General features: G+C 39.4%; 1 protein-coding gene across 2 annotated transcripts in view; it reads right to left on the reverse strand.

Moving 5' to 3' along the window:
- The window catches only part of ASCC3 (activating signal cointegrator 1 complex subunit 3), a 519,828-nt gene that overhangs the window by 271,315 nt on the left and 226,849 nt on the right, over positions 1–21,664 (reverse strand). For both annotated transcript variants that reach the window (XM_084624580.1, XM_084624579.1), the window contains exon 12: positions 3,009–3,185. In XM_084624580.1, the coding sequence (XP_084480706.1) occupies positions 3,009–3,185 (177 nt within the window). The remainder of the gene's footprint in view (positions 1–3,008; positions 3,186–21,664) is intronic.

The raw sequence follows: 21,664 nt of genomic DNA on the forward strand, positions 1-21,664 counted from the left end.
CAGGTTGTACACTGTAGCTAATTGTTTTCTAACCATATCAAATAAAACAGAGGGAAAAAAGCACTGTCATTGTCTATTGTCTGGACTTAACAACAAAGAAGCAAATACGCATTAACTCATGTACCTAAGAGTTTTATCCACCTTCTACACTAGGGACCCAAAACCAATTTGTTTTCCAATCCAACTATTAGGTATTTTTTCCAATCTGGGCTGAGATGTATCTGCCCTTTTGACCAGAACAATAACCAGAGAGGGACAAATGCAAAGGTTTTTTCTGTTTAAGTTTTGGCATTTGTTACTCACTGAGGTAGGAAAGGTGTTTGAAAAACATCAGACTAATGCCTTAGACCGTGGGTGGCCAACCTGTGGCTCCGGAGCCACATGCGGCTCTTCAGAAGTTAATATGTGGCTCCTTGTCTAGGCACCGACCCCGGGGCTGGAGCTACAGGCGCCAACTTTCCAATGTGCCAGGGGGTGCTCACTGCTCAGCCCCTGGCTCTGCCACAGGCCCTGCCCCGACTACACTCCCTCCCCTGAGCCTGCCATGCCCTCGCTCCCCCCTTCCCCCCACCCCCGAGCCTCCTGCAAGCCACAACACAGCTGGTCAGGAGGTGCGGGCCAGGAAGGGGAGGCGCTGATCGGCGGGGCAGGGAGCTGATGTGAGGCTGCTGATGTATTACTGTGGCTCTTTGGCAATGTACATTGGTAGATTCTGGCTCCTTCTCAGGCCCCGGTTGGCCCCCACTGCCTTAGACCCATTGCCTCCTAGCTGCTGAAAGTATGTGGGGAAATGACAGGGTTCATATTATAGCTGCTTCTACTAAAGTGAGGAGGATGCTGTCTGTTTTGAAGGGGCCTTGTGAGCAGTCTATACACACAATCTGGAAACAGATTGCTAATTGGCCAATCTTCACTTTTTCGGATAAGGTTACTGGGAAGGTTGTGGCAAGGCAACTCTCATAATATCTAGCTGCCTCATAGCTCCTTGATATTTGCCAGCCTCATAGCTCCTTGATATTTGCCAGACTAGTTACAAACACTGCATCTATTGTGTTGGCTGATGATCTCCTCCTAACAAGGGATAACGATTAAAAGTCCATACTAATATTATTAGACCTAACAGCTGCTTTAGTGGATTGTGTCAAGAGTTGCTTGTTGGCCCCACAAACACGTTTGTGCTGTCTCCTTGGTCATGGGAGGGTTGGGAGAGTGCAGACAGAGACCTGGTTCTGCAAGGTCTCACACTCTGTTTGGGTAGGTTCAGTTCCTATATTGTCCTGGGAGAAATATTCTGACATGGAGATTCAATACTCTGCATTCCTCATTGAGGATGCCAGCTGCTGTAAGGCACATTCAATTGACTCCACAATGTTTTTTCTACCTCAAATGTCTGATGACATTCTTCTGAGCAATACAAGGACTTTTTCTTGGCTTGTGATATTAACGGAAACATCATATCTGTCTACCTTTTTTTGTCCACATGAGGAGGGGTCATTCATTGATAATTTCACTTCCTTGTTACCTTTTTTTTGGCAGGGAAAGGGGAACTAGTTATTTCACGGTCATTTCAACAATACTTTGTGAAGTACTTGACACAGTTGTCTCCTTTCATTTTAAAGCTATAAAGCTTATTCCAAAGTTGCTATTAGGATACTACATCTTTGCCTTTTTCTAATGATACAGTACGAATAAACAAAACATTCAAATGAAGTATTAAGAAGTGATTAAAGAAAGGCAACAGCAAATATTATTGAAGGTACTTGAAACAATTAATGAAGGTTAAAATATGCACATCATAATAAGTACCATATGGTAAACTTATCCTTGTGTGGACATACGTGAAATGGCTCCCTTATGGTTTTAAGGCACCTTGCTTGTCTGCATTGTGGATGGAGTGAATTATTTAAAGAACCTAATGAGAAAGTCATTTTTCACGCTTTTAAAAACCTACCATATTATCGATGGAGCTCTGACACTAACTTTTGGTTGAAAACGTAATTTTAAAAAAATAGGCAACCTACAGTCTAGCAGGATATTCTAAGGTAGTGTGACAAGTTGGGCTACAAAATAACATGATTTCTTATCTTACTTTGCTTTAGCAATCAGAGAGTAAAATATAGGGGAATTATTTCCAAGCCAAATCACGAAAAGATGTATATTTAACTTGTATTTAACTGCAGAATTAGTATTTTTGTTTTAAGCGTCAAGTACATTTATCTCAGACTGATTTAATATGCAGTAATGAATTCTAATACAAATATAGTTACCTTTACATGATCTGTATACCTTGGTTATATTTTCTCTCTTTTTCTCATTTTGGAAAAGAATATAAAAGACTGGGTTAAAGACTACTTTCATGTCTCGCTATCAAAACTGCATGTATCAAAGCTGAGCTTTTCCTATGACAGGTTTTGATCATAAATTACTCATATGGCATTTAGTACATCAAATCATATTTTTAACGTTTATGTCCAAACTACTTGAGTACTTTCCACTGAGTTGAGTGCTGTCACTTCTTATGTATCCTAACAGCAAAACAAACCAAATTCCATAATTTCCACCAAAGATAGGGACTGAAATGGGAGAACTAGACAGAACAATCTGCTTTGAAAACACACTTCACAACAAGATTTTGGTAAGGAAACTCACCAACTGATCATAATAACTGCTGTTTAATCAGGATAGAGCTTTGTTATCAAACACTCTGCTTAATGGGGAGAGTACAAAGGAGATAAATGGTGCTTAACCACAGTGAAAATTCTAAGTTCCAGTCTAAGTTATGCAAGATGGTACTATTCTGAAAATTTGGAAGTAACTTCTGAGCCCAGGTGTTTGTGAAGAGATCTACTTACAATGCATGAGGCTCCTGCACTAAAAGAATAATATAATCTGGAGTATTCAACCACTACCCAGATAGGTAGGAAGGCATTTATAAGCACACATGCTGGACTCCATAATTCTGTATAAATGTCCAAAAAACATCTTCCAGATTTTCCATAGTCATTTACCTTATTTGTTGTCTTAATTCCTATAAATGTCTGCCCAAGTGGTACAGGTCGAAAACGGCCATCGAAATAGAATAGTCCGATGTAGGGATTAACATGTAGAAATGTGGCAACATCGAGGTAATTAGGTAATGTAGCCGAAAGGCCCAAAATCCTGATCATGCTCTGTGTAGATTCAACCTATCAAAAAATTAAACAAATGACTTAGATATGAGTAAATAATCTGAGTTTTATAAATCAGATACAGAAAAGGATTAAAACATACCTTATAAAATAAGTGAGTCACACTATTTTTTCTTGCAAACAGCTAATAGTTTAATCATAAAGGAGGAGAACAGAACACAAGCTGGTGGTTCCTGTCTATTCTATACACCACATCTCCATTAAAACATTCTAATACCTCTTCTCATTAAAACATTTTACTTCACCCAATAAAGTTAATAGTTTTGTACTGCCATAAAAAAGTTGTATCTGTAATAACTGCCACATTTAAAAGGTCAATACAGGGTTTAGTTAAGGAAAAGATAATTAGGCTCCCTCACTCCAATTCAGACCACAAATGTGAGGTTTATGAACCGGAAGACAATACCAAGATAGCTGTTTAAATGGTATAATTAGGTTAATTCATTCTAACATTGCTGTCTGCCCTCTGAATTGATATACAGTCTCTATTGGAAAAAAATGTCTACTTATAACTATATAACAACTTTTTTAATGTAACGACATTATGTTTGAAATGTCTTGATCAGATACACTCACATAAGCGTTTGTTGCATGAGATATTTCTTTTCACATAAGAGTTTATATGTTACCTGTACTTGTAGAGAGAAACCATTTTCAAATATATATATATATATTTTACTATTCTAGTTTAGTCTGCATAAACCTCAAACAATCTTTAAAGTAACAAACCATCATAAAATAATCACTTTTTAATTGTGCAATTTGTATCATCTCCTTTGCATTATGATTGCTTTTTGATACATAAATTTATTTTCTTCCCTATAAACAGTGCAGATTTTATTATTTTTGTAAGAAGAGTAAAACTGATGCAGAAAAATACAATTACATGCATTATTCTGTTGAGGAAATCCAAGCTAAGGAGAAATCTCTGATTCTACCTTCCATGGCAAATTGAGACAAATTTGCCAGAGATTCAATGCAGCAGACACATGACGACTTCCATTTTTCAAAGACAAGGCATGTTAAAGTTCCTCTCATGAGAGAGTGCATTCAAGAAAACAGAGCCTCTGAGAAACCAGAGTGGGAGAAAATTTTCAGCATTCTCCGTCATCTTCCTCTCCTCATCCCTCCTACCTCCTCACCTTTCCCCTTCATCTGTTCACATTCATGCTGTCACATTCCAGCTATTCTCATTTACACTCCAGTTTCTCCATAATAAAAAAAGATATTTAAGAAATTAACCTGATTTTTTTTTAAAAGTATACTAATAAATAGAAAGACGACATCTAAGACTAGAACATGATAAAAGTGTATAAAATAAAGAATGAGACAGAAAAGGCTGACAGGCAGAATGGAAGTTCCCAGTTTTTTAACACAAGAATAAAGGAACATTACTCTGAAATTAAAAGGTGGGAAATTCAAAACCAATAAAGGAAATATTTTTTCACACAACACGTGATTAAAATGCAGACCTTGCTGCTATAGGAAGTCATTGAAGACGAGAACTTAACAGTATTCAAATAGGAATTGGATATTTATATGGATATCAAGAATATCCAGGAGTTATAATTCATGACAAAAATTCTGTGTTTTGGAGCATAGGTCAATCTCTAACTACTAAAGTCTATAATGAGACCTATGCAGGGGGCAGGTTATCCCATGTCTCCCTTCTGCTAGGTTCTTACATCTTCCTCTGAAGTATCTGGTTCTGGAACTATCAGAAACAGAATATATTGGTACAAATGGACATTGATTAAGTATGGTAATTCCTGTGTTCCTAAATATAGATATGAACTTGGCAAACGTAATGCTAATATTATTGGCATCTTCCCATTCCAACTTGTTTGCTATCAATCATGTTGTAATTAAACATAACACAAACTCTTTAAAACATGCCACTTGTCATTTGCATGTCTCTAAAGCACATAGCACACTTCTGGGGAGTTAAATAAATAAATAAATAATACCTCTCCACATCGAATCTTTCATCTGAACGTACTCTCCCGTCATCTATTTTTGGGTGTCCAGTCTCCATTTGAAACACTCACTCTTCAAAAGTGAACTTCACACCTTTCCTTTTCTATCTCTTTTGTCAACTCTGCTATTCGTTCTGACAGAATCTGATCCTTTCCGCACTGTCAGATGTCACTTAGGGCACGAAAAAGGCTCTGTCATACTTGTCTATCTTGGGACACTCTTTGCATGTCCTCAGTGCTGTAAGTCTCAAAACCTTTCCCCCTCTTTGGCCTGGTCTACACCTAAAAATTAGATTGACCTAGCTACATGGGTCAGGGTGGGGAAAAATTTCACACCCTGTGCAACCTAGTTAGGTTGACCTAACACCACTATAGACCCAGGTCAACAGAATAATTCTTCCATTACCTAGCTACTGCTTCTTGGAGAGGTGGACTAAATACATTGATGGAAAAAACCCTTTGGTCGATATAGGACGCATCGACATTATGGCACTACAGGGGCACAGCAGCAGCACCATAGCTGTGCTGCTATAGTCACTGTAGCGTACACATACCCTAAGTATCACTTCATGGAGGGATTCTTTCAGTCGGTATGTTTTAGGTCTTCTTCCAGCTGCCCAATGGCACACTTGCCATGACAGATATTAGATAAGTCTACGCAGCAAAAGAAGACCTGTAGGGTTAAAAATAATTGTGTAGATGTTCAGGCTTGGGCTGGACGCCAGGCTCTGAAACCTGGTGAGGAGGGAGGGTCTCAGAGCCCAGGCTCCAGCCCGAGCATATAAAGGGCTACTTTTAGCCCTGGAGCGTGAGCCCAAATCACTTAACCTGGCCTCTGAGACTTGCTGCCATAGTTATTTGGTTTCTTGTACCGTTATTTTCATTCTAAACTCAGCCTGCTCTTCCCTTAGCTTTGCTACAACTGCTTCCTTTATTCTACAAAAGATGATACGGTAGAAGACTTTGTCTATCAGTGAAAGGAATGTAACACCTTTCAATTTAATATAATTACTTAGATCACCTTTCTTTTGGTATTTTGATCACAGTGCCATTTTTCTGGAGACTTTTCTTGGTCCCATACTTTATTGAAAAGTTCAGTACTTTTAATCAGTGGTCTCATCATCACAAGCTTTCAATGTGTGCCAGGTGACTGTCTTCATCTGCACCCATCCCAGGTTTTAACTTAAACTCTGCTCCGACTCTCAGGACCACAAACGGTTAAACTGGCCGATGCTCTATCTAGTGCTTTGCCAAGTTTTCATTTTGTCCTTTACCATTTTTACTACCTACAACGTAGCTCAGGCTGCACTCAGAGTTTTGCATTATAATATGAAGGAGATTAATTTGTTGGATGAAGCATGTTTCTCTATTTGTTGGACGAAAAAGAAAGTACTTTGTGAAAATGCATGGAGTCTGTCACTGACAGTGAAAATATACTGTGTGAGCATTAAGAGTCAATGAAGAGATGTCCCATAAGTTGGTATTTCCTTGTTTTTTAGAGTTTGCATGGGTGAGATGTCACACACACAACCTTAAATCCTTTTGAATAAAGCTGTTTATGGAAAACTATACACACAAATACTTTATGCATGTGTGTGTGTATATGTGTGTGTACAGACACAGATTGCGAATATATATGTGCACATGCGCACACACAAATGTCCCATAAATATTAGACATGTGTATATACACGTGTGTATCTATACACACAATATGCATGTATATGTACATACATACATACATACACATACATAAAATGATTGTTGATGGAAAATTCCACACACACAGGACCTGTCCCCTAAGTAATCTAAATCCCTTATACTTCAGGGCATAATCCAATCACTAAAATGGGGTTAAGAAGAAAATTTCTTATATTCAGGTTGTCCTTTCATTGTCCTTAATAGGATTTCCTTCACCCCCATCCTCCCCGAAGCTCCTGGACATTAGCCACTGTCAAGGACATCACACCGTAAGTGATGGACCCCTGGGGCTTATCTCAAATTCCCATGTTCCAAACTACTTGGGGCACCTTATATGAAAATTAGACTTTTGTCTCTAATGAGCTAATTTGGTCCTGTTGCTTATGCCTTAAATGGGATCATACCTGTTCATTAAATCAAATGCATTGGTATAGAGATGATGACAGTGTCAGAAAACAGGATTGTACATCCAGGCAGGGATTAATTAGTAGAAACATATGAAATGACAAAAACCACAGTCTGGTTTCTAGTAAAAAAAACAAGAGTACTAAACAAGAAATAATATACAGGCCAGACTGCCTTTAAGCAAGACATTTTTTTCAGCTTCCCAGGAAATGAGTCCTTTTTTATTAACACAGTCACCGTGCAAATGTATGGAAGCACAATTTGTTAAAAATATTATGAAAAGTATGATAAAATCACAAGAACAAAGAACATATTAAAAACAATTATTTGTGTACAGTAAGATGCTTTCATTGCACTTTAATTTATTTCTCCAAAACAGCCTCTATTGCCCATATTGTCCAGTTTAAGCGGCTTATTTTACAGAATGTATACAGTATATTTGGATAGTTCATTTTGTGTGCATTTAAGTCAAAGAAAAAACATTACTCATGCAACATATTGTTTTCACTCAGTCATTTTTATTTCTCAAACAAATTTGTTTCCTGAAGTCTTTGTACTATGCCAAATGTGATATCTTAAACAAATTGTATTTTTAAAGTTATCTGACCACCTTATAAATGTTCAACTGCAGAAGAGGTTTTGTTTTGGTCCTACCTGCCCACCAACTGAAAAACACTCCCTACTGCATAATAGCTCATTAGGTTTCCTTCAAATTTCCAAAACACACACCCACAACGCAGTACTTGGGACCTGGAAATATGAAGGAGATTTCATCCCAACAGCTGAGAGATTTCATCCCAATTTAAAAAGTTGTAAACCACGGATAATGGTTTAGACCACCATTATTGTGGTCTGAACCATAACTGCTTTGCTAGTGTGGCTTTAATTCCAAATAACGGACATAGATTTAATCTAAGGATATTGGTGCGGTAGAGTGGAAGTTTCACACTAGATACCTAATTAGTCTCTCTGAAATGCATGAAGGATGAACAAAGCGCCTGATTTTCTGCCTGATTATGTCCTATTCAAAGAAGCATCAAGTATGTCTTGAATATCAGGGCAGCAAAGGACTCAATCGTAGGGTGTTTTACATAAAGACAAAGCAAAGAAAGTGTGATGATGTCTTGATTAATGTGGAAGGATTAAATATTCTTGAGAAAAAAGAGAAGACACGCTTCTCAGGGGACATGAAGAGGAAAGATTCCTGATGCAGAGAGAGCCCAAACTTGAAAACCTGTGTACAGAGACCGTTACAACAAGCACAGTAATTGATCATCAAAAATACAAACATGCATAAGGAGAAATAGCTGTCAAGTGGTCAAAGTGTACTTATAAAGTGGTGTGGTAATGTGAGTGCAATGATCACAACTTGGATGATTAGGCAGTGGATGTGATCCACTCAATAGCATAGGAATACAGTAACATTAGCTAACTGATTGGTTCTCATAGAACACAATAAAGCATGAAGAACAGATGTGCACAGGGAGAACTCACACTTAGTCCTTTATTTGAGGTCACACAAAAAATCTCCAGAATAAGCAGCGGTTCAGACCTATAGCAGCATCGCCCACCCACTGCCTCGGGTCCCCGTTCTTAGGAACCTCAATAACTTTGACAGACTTTCATGTGTTGAGTAACACCTCTCCTTGGGGGGGGGTCTAGGTTTATTAAAGTTTAAAAGGCAACGCAAGAACTCCCACCCAGCCTTCCAAGCTGATTCACAACCCTTTATGCAGCGTTCTTAGTCCCATCCCTGCTGCTTTCCTCTAGCAGATTTACTCTTCACACTACAGTCTTCTAGCTGGCTCCTGCTCCGTGCAGACTTGCATCCCCAGCCCTCTGTCTAAGAGCCAGGAAGAATCACTCTGTAGAATATCTCATTCAGTCCTCCTGCTCCCTGGAATCTCTCAACTTCCAGGACTTTCTAGCCAGAGATTCCCTCTCTCTCCTTTGACTGTACAGGTGTCTCTCTTATCTATACTCCATGCCTCATTTAGACACACACCTGCCTGTCATGTGACACTGCTTATTTTCTGCACCTGGGGAGTAGAGCTAATTGTGTCACACCTGAGGCTGGACCCATTTCCTCCTCAAGGGCTAGTCGCCTTGTGAAAAGGGAGATTTTACATTCAAAAGTCTTGCACCAAGAGAGGCCTCGGAGAAGAGACCCTGAGCAAGCAGGGTAAAGACTGCATAGGAGGAGATGTTATCCTCAATAGAGCCCCCGTCCCATCCTTTCTGCAGGAAGAGGTATATGAAAGCGTGTACCAGGCCCTTTAAGGCCCCCTGCTGGAGGCCCCATGACTCTACTGCAGCACATGTGGGTCTTCCATGCCTTTCTGGAGAGGTTTCATATGAAGTAGACAATAAAAGCCCAGCAGTCTTAATTAAAAGCACTGCAGGGGCATAAGTAGTTCAGTTCCTGGCTGGGACTGGTGCAGTAAGGAAGGGTGCTCCACTCTGGCCACAGAAGCTCAAGAGAACCAGAAATTGAGTTCTGGTTACATTTTGCTTTCTGCAAGGATAGAGTGGATCTGAGAACTGTAACTCCAAGGGAATGGGTGACAGGGCAGAGATCTGGTGGGAAGAAGACCAGGAAAAATAATATCAGCTAATGGAGGGAGTTAAAGGAAGCTGTATATAACCACTGTTCATGGGGTCCCTGGGTAGGGACCTGGAGTAGTGAACAGGCCCAGTTTCACCCACTGGCAACTGGGAAGTGGCCTCAGCCCTGAGAAGAGGACAAGAAAGGGCTGGAATTTAAAGGACTCGGGGAGGGGCTGAAGACCCTGGTAACAGCAGCTAAACAGTCTGGTGAACCCTTGGTTACCCCTCTCCCCTGGAAGGGGACTGACCTTGAGAAAGGACCTAGCTGGACGGCTGGGGCAGTGAGAACCAGTGAAGATAAGAGTCTCCAGGGAGAAAGCCCTAGGGGCAGTGCTCTATAGCAGGGCAGCTGAAGGACCTAAAGTTAGCCCGGAAGAGGCTGAGAACTGAGCCCAGAGACAGGAATGAAGACACTAACAAGGGCACAATGATAGTCCTCGTTGGATCTTTTTTTACCCAGGAAGGGGTTCATTCATGCATATTAACTGTGCGTAACTTGGCTGGACAGCTGAGCCACTGAAAACCTGCCTAGTGAGAACAGCAGCCGACAGGAGGTGCCAGACCCAAGAAAGATTGCAGCATTGTACCTAGCTGACAGAAGGAGCTCATGAGAGGTGAGTGACCCATCACAGGGAACAAATTATAGTTTAAAAACCTGTGCTGGATATGCCTGATGCTAATAACTCTTCAGAAGCATAAAGTGTGAACTGATTTCAAATCAATTCCATTTTTCTCTATTTAAACAACTCTTTTGGTCTTGAAATAAGACCAGTAGGCATTTGCTGATATACTAGTTCTGCTGCTTGTTCACAGGCACCAGCAAGATGACATCATGTTAATCTGGAAGTCTACTTGCATTCTTTTCTTCTAATCCATAAAGAAACTGAGATCTAGACAAGTTAATACTATATATTAATTTTCCTAAGGCCCTTAAAGTAAGAAAATATTAGCTTCAAAATGCACTTGTGGGTTCCTTTAATTCAACACACAGTAAAACTACATCAAGCATTTAACAAAAACACTTCATGTTAACTCTGGAACAACGTATTGTCTTGCACATCAAATATAGTTCTGTGCTATATATAGACCATGGTTTCTGAGCAAACCAATAAACCCATGTCTTCAAACTATACCATTTTAGCTTGAAAATACCAGTTGTAATCTGCAAGGCTTCACTGGTGACACCATTGTAAATTTAACATTTCAGTTAAAATTTATTCATCCAGCAAATATGTTAGTTTGATCTCTAATTAGAAGATAGGAAAAAATCTGTCCTGCATTCTAACTCCATATGAAACTCAAATGGGAGGGTTAACATTGATGCAAGCATAATTCAAAGCATCAAACATCATTAATGGAATTTCCTTTTCTACATAAAAGAATGCTTAAAATATCTGAAAGTTAAAGTTTTTAGCGTGATGATTCTTCTGTTTCATGTACATTAACCCACAAAAATATTGGAAAGTTCTGAAATAAATCCACAGGTAAATTCTGGGGGTTTATTTTGCTTAAATATGAAGATATAAACAAAATACTCATTGAAATACTGTTAATAATCTAGTTTAAAGCCACAAGTGACAGAATATTCAACATTAAATCGGATGCTTTTTAAAATCATCCCTCAGTATGTCAGTGTTCTCCAATACACACATCACAGTATGTTCAATCAGATTTCTCTGATTTTTCTGTATTGTCAACAGTATTTAAAGTAGACAGAGTAGGAGCCTCGACTAGGAATTTCATTGGCTTCATGAAGTTTGTTAGGTTATCAAGATTATTTTTCAGGGTTGGGGTGGGTCAGTTCACATCTTTGTTATTGTCAATGATGTGGTACATTGTATGGACTGTTACATTAAAGTTAATCACTATTGGGCATCCCCAAGAGCAAGCAACCTAAATCCTGATCTAAAAGAAGGAAAACAGGTAAGAGAACCATTTAAGCACTGGGTCAACAAAAACAAAACCACACCACACCAGATTCCTCCCCCAAAAGTGTTCTCAGCACTCAAGGTTAGGACCAGAACTAGAACTGCTTTTAAAAATAAAAGGGAAGCAGGAGGTTGGGGTGGAGGTTGGAGTACAAAATATCTCAAAAAAACATCTTGGCAGATTAACATCAAATTTACACAAAACAGTCCCATGTGCAAAGAGGTCTGCATGTGAGCTCTTCAACAGAAACTAATCCTTCCTCTACTGAAATAAATGTAGAGTTTAACATAAGGCTTATTAATTAAAAATACCTTAATTATGTAACCAGTTGCTCTACAGTATAATAAAAGTAATTAGAAAAGTCAATATTTGTCAGCCATAGGAAACTCAGAAAATGTGTGGCAACTGATGGAAAATTTTGACTTTTTAGTAACAGCCACTGTACCAAAACTTTCATATAAAATCAGCAATACAATAAAATATGACTCATTGTTTCCTTTCATCGTGCCCTTTCCCTGTGCCTTGGAATCCCTCTTTGATCATGTACCAAGATGCTTTGCTCACATCTAACTCTTTCCTAAAAACTCACTTTGATCCACTTGCCTTCCACCACTAGCTTTCCACCACTCTGCCCTTCTATTCATAGAAAATACTACAAAGTTTTTTTTAAATAAGTAAAGAACCAGGGAGCAACAAGAAGTGTGCTCAACCTAAACAAGCCAAATTCCTTGACAGTCATCACTCTCCTTGCTCAACTACTTTGTGCTTGTATATGTAATCTGAATTGAAGGCTATTTGGGTCATAAGCTATCTGTAAAGTATCATGCATGCTTATAGTTCTTTATAAATACAATACACTACTACTACCCAGGAGATGCAGCGTGGCCAACCTAATGCTGTTGTGGTAATTGTAAAAGGCCAGAGGAAAAAAGTTAACTGTATATCCTTTTCTCCTCCTCCTCTTTCTGCTGTAATTATAGCTTTATCCTTTCAGTGATTTATATCCAGATGTGAACTTTATTTTTTTCTAATGATTTACAGATTTTTTTTAGAATGTGGGAATCAAAACTGATTGTATATTTTGTGTACTGTGTCTTCATTTGTAATCTCTGAAGTGTTAATTTGTGTTTATGTTTGCCCGTGTATGTTTTTAAAAGTCTGCCTTAACGCCCATTTGCATATTTTATATACATACACTGCATAAAAATTCATATTTTGGTGTTCCTGTGTCATTCATCGTTTTTATTACCGTTGTGCCTAGAAAGTCTCTGACCCCATCGTACTAAGCACTGGGCACACCTTTACTACTAAAATTGCTTGAGTGTCCCAAATCTAAACATTTCTAAAATAATGAAAGTTATTTTTAGAAATGTAATTTAGAATCTAAACCAGTTGACCTTGGTATTCACTTTAAATGTGTTCTTCATTTTACCGAAACATGTCCTTGAAGAATTTATTCTTAGGGTTTAGATGGAGGATGTCTTCAATGATCTTGAGCTAAAGATCTCACATAAGAAAAATCTGCAATAAAACCTCAACAGTTACAAGATTTCCTTTTGAGGAATAAACAGCAATCTTGTTTGTGTGTCCAGTTCTTTAAAGGATTCACTGTGCCTTATCAGTTTGATAAACAGGCTGTTATAACACTTCAGAAACAGGATTAGGTCAAGGAATAAAGCTGTTTTATATATGTATCTAATTCAAAGGAAACTACAATTCTGTTGGGGAAAGTGACAGCACATCTTCTCTTCGTTTAGTCAATACTGTCATAGAATCATAGAACCACAGAAATGGAAGGTACCTCAAGAGGTCATCTAGTCCAGTCCCCTGCACTTTATCTAGACCATCCTTGACAGGTGTTTGTTTAACCTGCTCTTAAAAATCTCCAATGATGGAGATTCCACAACCTCCCTAGGCAATTTATTCCAGTGCTTAACTAACCTGACACTTAAGAATTTTTTCCTAATGTCCAACCTAAAGCATCCTGTGACACACTGTACCTCGAGGGAACACTCATCCTTATAATATGATTGTGTGGTATCCAATGCAAAGTTTGTCATATTGGTTGTCTTTGGAAGGCTCATGATGCACGAAGCATTGTTATAGTAATGTTATAGGTTGCAATTTCACATAAGTAGTTATGAGGCTGAAAATGTGTCCTCATGGCTTAAAATAAGCCCAGGCAAAACACCCTAGGAGCAGAGGGGCAGTTCACACCGCATCAGGGCTTGTATGGGACAAACCTAGCCCAACCTCACAGGAACAAAGGACACTGTCCTAGACAGCAACAAAGGATCTGTTGGACTCTTGAATGAGTTACCCCCCACCCCGTTCCCTTGGTTAGTTTATGACTACGATGAGGTAATGCTCACCTTACTCTGAAGGGAGGGGCAAAGCCAAGACGGAAGAAAGAACATGATAAAAAGGAAAGACATTTGCCATGCTCTCGCTCTTCCACCTCCAACTACAGACACCACCACCAAGCAACTGAAGAGCTGATCAAAGGGGAGAGCCTGGCTGAAGGGCAACCAGCCAGCCTATGGTGAGAAGCATCTAAGTTTGTAAGGGCACTGAAAGTGTTAAGATCAGCTTAGACTGTGTTTTGCTTTTATTTCATTTGACCAAATCTGACTTCTTGTGCTTTGACTTATAATCACTTAAAATCTAGCTTTCTAGTTAATAAACTTGTTTGTTTATTCTACCTGAAGCAGTGTGTTTGGTTTGAAGTATGTCAGAGACTCCCCTTGGGATTACAAGCCCGGTGCATATAAATGTCTTTGTTAAACTGACGAACTAATATAAGCTTGCAGTGTCCAGTGGGCATAACTGTACACTGCAAGATGGAGATTCCTATGGTTGTGTCTGGGACCAGAGATATTGGCTAGTGTCATTCAGCAATCCAAGCAGCAGCCAGACGAAAGTGCTCACTCATGTAGCTGGGAGCAACTTACATGCTAGGGGATGTGTGTGAATAGCCCAGGAGTGGGGGTTCTCACAGCAGAGCAGGACAAGACTGGCTCCCAGAGTCAAGGATTGCAGTGACCTAGCAGATCACCAGTCCAGATAACACCAGGGGAACATTACACACCCTTTGCTGCAATTTAAGACAACTGCTTCTTGTCCTATCCTCAGAGATTAAGGTGAACAATTTTTCTCCCTCCTCCTTGTAAAAACCATTTATGTACTTGAAAACTGTTATCAGGTCCCCTCTCAGTCTTCTCTTCTCCAGACTAAACAAATCGATTTTTTTTTTCAATTTTCCCTCACAGGTAATGTTTTATAGACTTAATTTTTTTGTTGCTCTTCTCTGGACTTTCTCCAATTTGTCCACATCTTTCCTGAAATGTGGCTCCCAAAACAGGACACAGTACTCCAGTTGAGGCCCGATCAGTGCAGAGTAGAACAGAACAATTACTTCTCGTTTCTTGTTTAAAACACTCCTGCTAATATATCTCAGAATGTTTGCTTTTGTTGCAAGTGTTACACTGTTTACTCACTGTAACCCCCAGATCCCCTTCTGCAGTACTCCTTTCTATTTCCCATTTTGTATGTGTGCAACTGATTGCTCCTTCTTAAGTGGAGTACTTTGCATTTGTCTTTATTGAATTTCATCTTATTTTCTTCAGACCATTTCTCCCGTTTTTCCAGATAATTTTGAATTTTAATCCTAACCTCCAAAGCACTTGCAACCTCTCCCATCTTGGTATTGTCCACAAAGTTTATAAGTGTATGCTGTATGCCATAATCTAAATCATTGAAGAAGATGTTAAACAAAACTGGACCCAGAACTGATCCCCGTGGGACCCCATTCTAGGTGCACTTCCAGCTTGACTGTTAACCACTGATAACTACTCTCTGGGCATGGTTTTCCAACCAGTTATGCACACACTTTATAGTAACTCCATCTAGGTTATATTTCCCTTGTTTATAAGAAGGTCATTCAATCAAAAGCCAAAATATACCAAATGTACTGCTTCCCCACTATCCACAAAGTTTGTTATCCTGTCAAAGAAAGCTATTATGTTGGTTTGACATGATTTGTTCTTGACAAAGTCATGCTGTTATTTATCACCTTATTATCTTCTAGGTATTTGCAAACTGATTGCTTATTTGTTCCATTATCTTTCCTGGTACTGAAGTTAAGCTGACTGGTCTGTAATTCCCTGGGTTATCCTTATTCCCCTTTTCATAGATTGGCACTATATTTTCCTTATTCCAGTCCTCTGAAATCTCTTCTGTCTTCCATGAGCTTTCGAAGATAATCAATAATAGCTCAGATACCTCCTCAGTCAGCTCCTTGAGTATACTAGGATGTATTTCATCAGGCCCTGGTGACGTGAAAACATCTAACTTGCCTAAATAATTTTTATCTTGTTCCGTCCCTATTTTCATTTTTACTGGCATTCTCTGAGTTAGATATCCAATTGCTACTAACCTTTTTGGAAAAAAAAAAAAAAGCCATTTAACACTTTTTCCATTTCCACATTTTCTATTATTGTTTCCCCCACCTCGCAGAGTAATGGCCTACTCTGTCTTTTGTCTTACCCTTGCTTCTAATATATTTACAGAATCTTTTCTTGTTACCCTTTATATCTCTAGCTAGTTTAATCTCATTTCGTGCCTTGGCCTTTTTTAATTTTGTCCTTATATATTCGTGGGGGTCTTTTTATATTCATCCTTTGTAATCTGACCGAGTTTCCACTTCCTGTGAGACTCTTTTTTCAGATCATTGAAGATCTCCTGGTTAAGCCAGAGTGGTCTCTTGCCATACTTCCTATATTTCTTATGCAGTGGGATATCTTGCTCTTATGCCCTTAATTATGTCTCTCTGAAAAACTGCCAACTCTCTCAAACTGTTTTATTCCCCTTAGACTTGCTTCCTATTGGATCTTATCTACCAACTCCTTGAGTTTGCTAAAGTCTGCCTTCTTGAAATCCATGATTTTTATTAAAAAGAAAAGGAGTACTTGTGGCACCTTAGAGACTAACCAATTTATTTGAGCATAAGCTTTCGTGAGCTACAGCTCACTTCATCGGATGCATCCGATGAAGTGAGCTGTAGCTCACGAAAGCTTATGCTCAAATAAATTGATTAGTCTCTAAGGTGCCACAAGTACTCCTTTTCTTTTTGCGAATACAGACTAACACGGCTGTTACTCTGAAACCTATGATTTTTACTGTGTTATTTTCCCTTCTACCATTCCTTAGAATCATGAACTCTACCATTTCATGATCACTTTCACCCAAATTGCCCTCCACTTTCAAATTCTCAACCAGTTCCTTCCTATTTGTCAAAATCAAATCTAGAAGAGCATCTCCCCTAGTATCTTTCTCCATCTACTGAACTAAAAAAATGTCTCCAATACATTTCAAGAACTTTTTAGATAATCTGTGCCCTGCTGTATTATTTTCCCAACAGATGTCTGAGTAGCTGGAGTCCCCCCGCAACACCACCAAGTCGTGTGCTTTGGATGATATTGTTAGTTGTTTAAAAAAAGCCTCATCCACCTATTCTTCCTGGTTGATGATCTGTAGTAGACCCCTACCATGACATCACCCTTGGGTTTGTTTTTGGTTGTTTTTTTTACCCCTTTTATCCTTACCCAGACACTTTAAACAAGTGTGTCTCTTATTTCCATCTTAATCTTGGTACAAGTACATACATTTTTAATATAAGGCAACACCTCCTCCCTTTTTTCCCTACCTGTCCTTCCTGACCAAGCTGTACCCATCTATACACATATTCCAATTCCATGCTTATTGTCCCACCAAGTTCTGTTTGCCATCTGTGTCATAGTTATGTTTATTTATTGGTATTTCAAGTTCCTCCTGTTTATTCCCTACATTTCTTGCATTGATATACAGACATCTAAGATGCTGATTTGATTCCCCACCCCCCACTTTCTAGTCTCTCGTCTTTCCTTTATCCCTGCTATAATGGCCAATGCTCTCCCCAGATTCCGACACCATATCTTTTTATAAGTGTATGACACACTATACTTATATAAAAAGAGATGTAAATATTAGCCACCCGTTGCTGAACACCCTTCTCCAGCACTATCTGCTCTTATGCTCACACTTGATCCTTTATAACTGATATGTACTTTATAGTGTAGATTGCTCAGAGTAGATAGGTCTTTCTTTCTTATTGTGTCGTTAAATCAACATCACATTATATTATTATTTGTATTCCTATAGTGCCTAAGAGTTCTATTCATGGACCAGAACTCCACTGTGCTAGACACTGTGCAAACACAGAATAAAAAGAAGGTCCCTGAACATAAGAACGGCCAGACTGGGTCTGACAAAAGGTCCATCTAGCCCAGTACCCTGTCTTCTGAAAGTGGCCAATGCCAGGTGCCCCAGAGGGAATGAAGAAGAACAGGTAATCATCAAGTGATTCATCCCCTCACCCATTCCCAGCTTCTGGCAAACAGAGACTGGGGACACCATTCCTGCCCATCGTGGCTAATAGCCATTGATGAACCTATCCTCCATGAACTTATCTAGTTCTTTTTTGAACCCTTAAGAAGCTTACAATTTAAGATTGCCCCAAGAAGCTTACAATTTAAGTAGACAGACAACATCCTGTGAGACTATGGAAAGTCTACGGGAAGACTCATTTTATCTGCCTTCCATACTTCTCACTAAATTTCATATTCTTAGCAAGTTTCCCGTTTTCACCTATTAAGACACTGTATTCCTAGAACTAAGATTGATAAAAACAGAATGCATCTCTCATGCATCATTTAATTTTGTCATTGAATTAAACAAGGCAGACATCACTACACTTTATACAAATTAATCTTTGATGTATGGTTAGGATGCTAGCCTGGGACTTAGGAGAGCTGGGTTCATCTCCCTGCTACCACTTACTTAGTTTCTCTGTGCCTCAGTTCCCTGTCTGTAAAATGGGAATGGTACTTTCCTACCAGGGGAGTTGTGAGAATAAATACATTAAAACTTATGAACTGCTCAGACACTACAGTAATTGAGCCTTGCTAGACACACCTAATCTGGATTTAAATGCCTCCGATTGTCATTCCTCATACAGGTTTCTGTCCTGGGCAGCTCAGTTATGCATCTATAAAGCATTATCTTACCGCGCAAATTGAAGATATTAATGAACACCCAAGATACAAAGCGCACAGGTGGAAAATCTTTAGTTTGACTGCTACCTGAAAGGAGTCCTATAGGTATTAATGCTGTAACCAAAACACACTCTTGTTCGTTCCAGCTCATGTTTATGGCACTCTGACAATGCAGTAATATGGTCCATAGAAATGCCTAGATTAGATATAGGGCTTGTCTACATGGGACAGTTTTACCGGTTATATCGGTTATATACTTATACTTATCTTATTCAAGTATAAGTGTGTCTTTTTCTGGTGTAGCTTAAACCTCTTCCCAAGCAGCACAAAAAGAAAAAAGAAAAAGAAAACTGTTACTATTTGCTGCTGTGGAGACAAAGAAACAGGAGCAGAAGGGACCATGGATGCCAAAACACTATTCCGCATCCATGAGCTGCAGAGAGGAGAGCAGCCCAGATGTCCAGAACCGTAGGAGATGCTGGACTACAGAAAGCCAAGAGGAGGTGCCAAATTGAGGGGTAGATCCTAAGCTTACCCTAAACCATGTTAGAAAGAAGTGCAGGCAAAGGTGGAGGATGGGGCTTGCTTGCTCACTCTGGCCCAGTGTTAAACTGTTGCACCCTGGATAAATAATAAAAGAATCATTAGGCCAGAGGGCAAACATTAGAATGACTCTGTAGCCTGATGGTTAGAGCACTCAACAGGAAGGTGGAAGGCCCAGAATCAAGTCCCGCTATTCCAGTTACTTTTAAAAATAATTTAATCACCACGGAACAGCTTCAACAGGAGAGACTAAAGGAGCCCTACATCAGAATATCCTATTGCCAAGTGGTTAGGGCACTCACCTGAGGGGTGGCAGATCCCAGTTCAAATCCCTTCCCCCCCTCAGGTAGATCCCAGGTGAGTACCTTAACTACTTGGCTAAAAGTTATGGAGGAAGTTCTGGCACCCCCCACTATATTTCTAGCATTTCACGTAAGCTTCTATATATGGGCTCGATCCAGCAAGTGAGGTCTGAACACCCTTACTGGATGAGGCCTCACAAGCAAGTTAGGCAAAGGATTGCCTATCTTCCTCTTGTTTGTGCATTGAACTGAGGCTTAGGAGTCTAGCTGCCTGACAAGGGGCTGCAGTGCACCGGCTTAGAGGTAGAAACAGGCACTTAGGGAACTTTTGCTGCAAAAATTTAGGCATTGGGCAGGTTTAGGCACCTCAGGGTTTGGGGGTCAATGAACAGCAGTTTTCTGAATCCCAATGGGATGTAGACAGCTAAGTCCTTTTGTGAATCTAGCCCATCTAGTCATCACTGGTTTAATGATTCCTTGACTATCTTTCTGATTTAAATTCTTTTGGGCGGGATTTTGATTTAAAGTTTAAAAATTAGCTTTGCAGACATGATTTTACTCATGAGTTGTTTTCTCCAGACATGTTTTAAGTTATAGATATTCTGACAGTTTTACCACAGTGCAAACTGCAACAGTACTTTTAACCATTATAGGCCAGATGCAAATTTTTATTAGAAGCAAATTTAAGACTAAAATTTTGCAGAGTTCAATTTTTGATTCTACAGGTTAAAAAAAAAGACAGAAAATGAAAGGTTTAATACATGTGACACCAGTTAGCTTGACCTACTACACAACAATGTACTGAGCAACGATCATCTTTATCAATGTCTGAATAAATGAATCCCCATCTCGTGAGAGGCATGTTGGCATATCAGTAAATTGCAAATGTAGCAGAGGTATGGAGAAATGACTGACATGTTATCATTCTGATGGGACTCTCAGTCCCAGATGTCAGCTCCCTCACATGAAAACATTGAGAACACCACGTGCTTTTGAAAATGTATACCCCAAAAGGTGGCAGCAGCAGAATGGAACACAAGCCTGACCCTCCCCCATTACCAATCATATGCTATCTGCTCAAATTAACTGCTGGACTTCCAGTTAAATATGGATTGCACAAAAGGCAATGATTCCAAAAGTAGTAAGTAATTTAAATAGAAAATAATTTAAATAGAAAGTATTTAACCTATGCCAAAAAAATTCATGTGCCAAAAATCAAACATCACAAAAAGTAACATCCAGACACTGAAAGGAGGTGTGGATGAGTGTCTTAAGTTCTTAAGAGCAACAGAATTTCAGACCATTCAGTCATGTGCACTGTCACCTTAAAGCCAGTGGCTGATGTGAAAGCCTCCCTTTGTGGAAAGGGTCCAAGTGATGACAAACTGGCCCAGGAGAACTCAGCATGGACTTAGCCTTTCACAATGGAGCCTTCACCTGCTTCCCAAACAAGATGTTTCTTGTGTAAGGAAGCTCTAAGCTCTCTCTGGGTCAGACAGCAGAATAAGGAAAGCTGAAACCAAGCAGACCTATGGGAGCCTAATCCCAAGGCACTAGCTTTTGCTGCTGTATCATCTGCACCAAAACCTATCTACATCTGATACCAGACCAGACCTACACCTTTGTCCACCAAGTTTCTAAGTTCCTGGTATTTTTTGTTGGATAGAGATTTGACCAAGTTAGGTCTTCTTCTTTAAAATAATGTAATCCGTTTGGCCATGAAAGCCTAATAATCTATTATTAAAGGTAAGGAGTACTTGTGGCACCTTAGAGACTAACCAATTTATTAGAGCATAAGCTTTCGTGAGCTACAGCTCACTTCATCAGATGCATATCGTGGAAACTGCAGCAGACTTTATATATACACAGAGAATATGAACCAATACCTCCTCCCACCCCACTGTCCTGCTGGTAATTTAGAAC

This window comes from Lepidochelys olivacea (assembly GCF_965140295.1).
Source record: "Lepidochelys olivacea isolate rLepOli2 genome assembly, chromosome: 3".
Lineage (NCBI taxonomy): Eukaryota > Metazoa > Chordata > Testudines > Cheloniidae > Lepidochelys > Lepidochelys olivacea.